Raw genomic sequence first — 5,302 nt, 5'->3', positions numbered from 1 at the left:
TGGGACAGAACTGGTGCTCCAACTGGGACTAGAACTCGAGTGCCAGCACCGCAGGCGGAGGATTAGCCTAGTGAGCCGTGGTGCTGGCCAGAAGGAATGTTAAATAAATGTAAACACAGAGTGAAGCTTAAATAGCTATACAAATTATAGTTAGAATCTAGAATTTAATTGATTCAACAGTTATAGAATGTAGAGAAAATAACTTTTTGATGCACTCCAGAAACAAAAAGTACAAAAATGTAGAAAAAGTTTGCAGGAGGGAGAATTGAAGTATCAGAGTAAAGAAAATGTATAACATTTCATGGGAGGTATCCACACATCTTTTGGTAAACTTGAATTTCATAAATACAGGTTTATGATTATTATTTAAAATAATAAAGCAGAAACACAGATGTCTAAATACTACAGGAGACAATAAATTGGGTAGCACATGTATTAGAGTAGACCATTAAGACAAAAAGACTAAGTACTAACAGACACGATACATATATGATCAATTTAGGAGATACAGCATCTAACTATGCTTCCTTGAAAGAAAGCAGTGGTGGTGGTGTGAGAGAGAAGAATAAAGGAAAAATAGACTATAGGCCTACATATATAAACTGGACATAATTTTGTATATTTATTTTTCGTTGTCAATATAGCCAGGGAGAGAGAGAGAGAGAGAGAGAGATATGTGACACCAAATTCTACGTTACATCCAAGCAATTGGCAACACAAGCTCATTTCCTATTCTGTGTCCTTGTCCATTACCTAAAATAATGTAGGTACTTCCCAAATGTCCTTTGCATTGCTGCCTGTACTTCCTGATTTTTTAGGCTGTAGATGAGGGGATTCAGCATGGGTGTGACGGCACTGTATTGCAAGGAAGACAGTAAATCTAGGGAGGAGCCTGAAGTGGGCATAAGATAGCGAACCAAACCTGACCCAAAAAACAGGACCACTGCAAGGAGGTGTGAGGAGCAGGTGTTAAAGGCCTTGCTCCTGCCTGTGGTGGAGCGCATACTCAGGATGGTGGAGACAATGCGGGCATAGGAGAAGAAGATTGGGAGGAAGGTTCCAAGCCCATGAAGTAAGGTGGAGCAGATCAAGATGTCTATATTGATGGAGATGTCAGAGCAAGACAGAGGGAAGAGAGAGGGCAGCTCGCACGTGTAGTGGTGGATGGTTTGTGCCTCACAGAAGTCCAGATTGACCGCCAAGAGCACAATGACCACTGAGTTAAGAGAGGCCAGGCCCCAGGAGACCAGCACCAACTTCACACAGAGCTCTATGCTCATCATCTGGCCATAGAGCAGCGGGTGGCAGATGGCGGCGTAGCGGTCATAGGCCATCATTGAGAGCAGAAAGGCTTCAGTCCCTGCAGTGATAAACACAAAGAAGACCTGAGTCAGGCAGCCCTCTACAGAGATGGTTTTCTTCTCAGACAAGAGGTCCTTCAGCAGCTTGGGCACAGTGACAGTGGAGAAGCAGAGGTCCAGGAATGACAGGTTACTCAAGAAGAAGTACATGGGGGTGTGGAGGTGGGAGTCGGTTCCAATCACCAGAAGCATCATCAAGTTCCCTGTCATGGTCAGGAGATAAATCCCCAGAAAGAGTACAAAGAGTAGAGCCTCGACGTGCGGGTCCTCGGACAGCCCAGTCAGAATGAACTCCTCGACAGTGCTGTGGTTCCTCGGGGCCATCTGTGGAGAATATTCCTTTGGAATAAACCAGAAATAAGTCTGAAATCTAATTGTTCTGTCCCCTTCTTCTCATTTGTCCCCCTGGTTTGTCTAGACTCTGTGCTCCTATGTCTCAGGAAGAGTTTCTGTCCTGTTCTGTGATTTTGGGTCACAATGTTCACATACTTTTGAGAATTCTATTCCCCTTCACTGGGATTTAATGGAAAAATAGGTATCTCTGACTCTCCTAACACTCATGGTATTTAACTTCTATTGTATTCTTCCTATAGTTCAGAAGTCTTAAGAATTCTAGTGCTTACATACAGTGGAGCTGTAAACATTCTCTTTCTAATTTATCAGTCATCATTTTTATTTTTGTCAAAATCGTCCAGTGGCTCCTTAGTAGGGCTGACTCCCATTGGGCATAGTAGAGCACAAATCCTGTGGCCACAAGTCTTTGATGGCCAATTGAAATGTTTTTATTTCTTTTAAGCTCAGAAGAAAAATTGACTATAATGTAGGCTGAATTATATATGTAACAATGCAAAAGTAAAATGTGAATTTTAATTTTTGTGAGAAAAGGGGCTCACAAAGATAAAACTATATAATGCTCATAGAAGTCACAATGTGGCCCTGCTCCCTACTTCATAAACAGCACATTTAACTTAACAGAACTTTATTATACACAGAGCATTTTCTCAGTCACTAACTCAACTGGTTTCCAAGTAATTCTGAGAATTATCACAAAATTCTTATACCTGTGATAGGGAATTTTATCCCTGTCTTTCTCATGAGAAGCCAGATATTCAGGGATATTTTGCAATGTCATGTTGACGAGTTGAAGAACCAAGAAATACATTACATTTTTCCTATTTATCAGTCTAATGTCCAGGCTTGGTCCGTAGTGGAAAGCAACACTTTTCTAACTTTGACATTTAGAGTTCTTCCTCATATACCCTTAATCTTTCAGTTATTTTGGTGACTTTTTTTTTGGAAAAAAATTCATTTATTTTAAAGGCATAAAGAGAGACAGAGACAGAGTGCTTTTACTTGCTGATTTACTTCCAAATTCCTTCAGCAGCTGGCACTGTGCCAGACCAAAATCAGGAGTCCAAAACTCAATCCATCTCTCCCACATGGGTTGTAGGGACCCAAGCCCTTGAGCCATCATCTGTTGTCTTGCAGGGTGTGAGTTAACATGAAGCTGGAATCAGTGGTGCTTGGACTTGAAACCAGACACACCGATATAGGAAGTGGGTGTCTCAGGAGGACCTTAACCACTGTGCCAAACACCTGCCCCAATTTTGGTCACTTTTGATAACAAAAAACCCATTTTTTTCCCTATGATTTTGCTTCACTTCTTTCAAAAATATCTTCCCCTTAATTCCACCAACCCAAATTTTCATGGGCTTTCTAATTTCGCCTGTAAACCTGCTTTTTCTTATAGCCTGTTTTGACTGCTCCCTTCGCTGAGCACAGCTCTCTGTTCGAGTCATTGGCTTCCTGCTCTCAGTTACTTTATGTTACGTGGTGAAAACTCTCTTACAGTTCTATTTTTAAAATTTTTTCCCCCAGAAACCTTTTATTTAAGGAATACAAACTTCATACATTTCATAATTACAATTTTAAGCACATGGTGATTCTTCCCACCACTCTTCCTCCTTCCTCTCCTATTCCCATTCTTATTTTTTAACTACGATCTATTACTTACAGTTCTGTTTTAAAATTGTCCTGCATCCTCTTGCCCTAGGTATCAGCTGAGTGTCAGAGGGGGCAGAACCGTGAACAGTTTATATTAATGATGATTCTATATATAAACCCATTTTGAACCTGAATTTATGGGGTTATACAGTAAGTCATTGTCCTAGGTAAAGACTTACTTCATGCTAATTTACTAGTTTTATTTTTTTGCCCCCTACACTTTTTCCATGACAGTCTTCTGTTTCTATGCAAATATTTGGTCTTGTTCATTGAGAAAGTCTTATTTCTGACCCTCTGGTTTCGCCAGTAATCTGTGGCCAGGTGTTAACTCATCAAGAGAAGCTTAGATTCTGATCCCTTTAACAAACCAGCAGTCCAAGCACAAATCCATCTTAGAACCACGTTTAGTTTACCTGTGTGGCTGGAAAGACAGGGCAGTTCCGCCTGGGCTCGCCTGCAGGGTGTTAGCTTAGACCCTGCGATGGTGAAGTGCAGTCAGCCTGAGAAATTACTTTTGAGGACCCTGCACGGAAAACATTGTAAACATAATGGAAAGCAAACACTTTCATTTGGAATCTGGACCAGAAGAGTCAAATGGTGAATGTTCTATCTAAATTTTTGAGTATTTCAAAGTATTTGTGGTTGGAGCTGTGCAGAAAATTCCTTTCATTCTTGCAATTTCACTTACGAGGAGAAGCTGACCACCGCATCCACAGGGGCTTCAAGTGCTCACTCCAAGTACATGGTGGCATTGCTGGAAACCCATTTTCCCTCTGCCCTTCATCTGCATTTCATATGAACAAAGTCGGCAGCGACTTATCTCACTTGGTTTTCAAGTTCTCATAAAGACATCTCCCTATCCCTCCATCACTGACCATCACCTCAAACAAATGTTGGTGATTTCTTTAGTGAAAAATGTTTTAATTTAAATCCTAGGGCAAGTAGGCATAAAAAATTCAACCTTGCAGTTGCTCCTCAGAAGGGAAGGTGGTCAGTGTCTTAATGTTGCACTAAATAAACAGTTCAATGAGTTAAAAGTCAAAAGACCCTAGTTCAGTGGGAATACAGGCATGGACTATAACAATGATTGGCTTAATGTAATCCTGAGGTATAAAAGGTGTCAGATTTAGAATATGGGATAACAGCAGGAAGTGAAGAAAGGGAAAGACAATTAAGTTGATCATGGCAGGGCTGAAGACGCCAAAGAGAATTTTAGGTTGTCTTAGATAAACTCCCAGTTCACCATTCTGCCAACACAGACACTTCTTTTCTGTTGTACACTTGGTCATTTTTATTAATTACCCTTACAGAGATGAGGTAGAATATTGGGTATGGGTATGATTTTGTGACTCTCAGAAAGTCCACTAAAATAATAATCTTCCCTAATTTAAATGTTAAGGCAGAAAATCATGTAGTTGTTTCACTGCCTGAAGGATCAAGCCCAGAGCTGAAAACAGCTCTGAGGGAAACGAATCTTCATTGCCCAATGTCGCTTAAAGGGAAAGCTACCTGATGGCTGGTTTCTATAAAACTAGGGACGCAGCAGGGCCTGGCACAGAGCCTTCCCACACAGGGGCTGAAAGCTCTTGCTGCAGAGAAGGAGTAAGGGAAGGATGTGTGTGGAACGCCAGCCAGCACACAGTGGCTGAAGGATGCAGGGGGTTGAGGGTGAATGTTCAGACCCTTGGTGCGTGAGGAACAATCTGACATGGGAGAAATTAGGGCTAAAACCCAACTTCATTTACTTAAAATTGTTCTCAGAGCTGTGCTTGCCCGTGCTCTCTCACATTATTCACACCAACTATACGCAATATGTAAGAGAAACATCCAAATAACAAGATTTGGGAAGTTTGAGGATCAGGGAAGTACAAACACAAAGAACAGTGTGGATATAAAAAATGAGGAAATATTAGTATGTTAGGGGTATAATTCAATGA

The 5,302-nt window shown here is 41.1% G+C and overlaps 1 protein-coding gene across 1 annotated transcript; it reads right to left on the bottom strand.

Annotated features, from left to right (window-relative positions):
* Window positions 1-749: 749 nt before the first annotated feature.
* LOC100355528 (olfactory receptor 8S1) lies at window positions 750-1,685 on the bottom strand. The gene has a single exon (XM_002711087.1). It carries the CDS (start codon window positions 1,683-1,685, stop codon window positions 750-752), a length of 936 nt encoding a protein of 311 aa, XP_002711133.1.
* Between the last annotated feature and the right edge of the window lie 3,617 nt (window positions 1,686-5,302).

The sequence above is a fragment of the Oryctolagus cuniculus genome, chromosome 11 (genome assembly GCF_051225735.1).
Source record: "Oryctolagus cuniculus isolate XC-2025 breed Fujian yellow rabbit chromosome 11, ASM5122573v1, whole genome shotgun sequence".
Taxonomy (NCBI): Eukaryota; Metazoa; Chordata; class Mammalia; order Lagomorpha; family Leporidae; genus Oryctolagus; species Oryctolagus cuniculus.
Note: the sequence above shows the minus strand (reverse complement) of the source record. Positions and strands in the feature narration are given on the sequence as shown.

Bases quoted from the DNA above. Each gene is read 5' to 3' on its own strand.
- LOC100355528 (XM_002711087.1), bottom strand. From the start codon at position 1,685: ATGGCCCCGAGGAACCACAGCACTGTCGAGGAGTTCATTCTGACTGGG.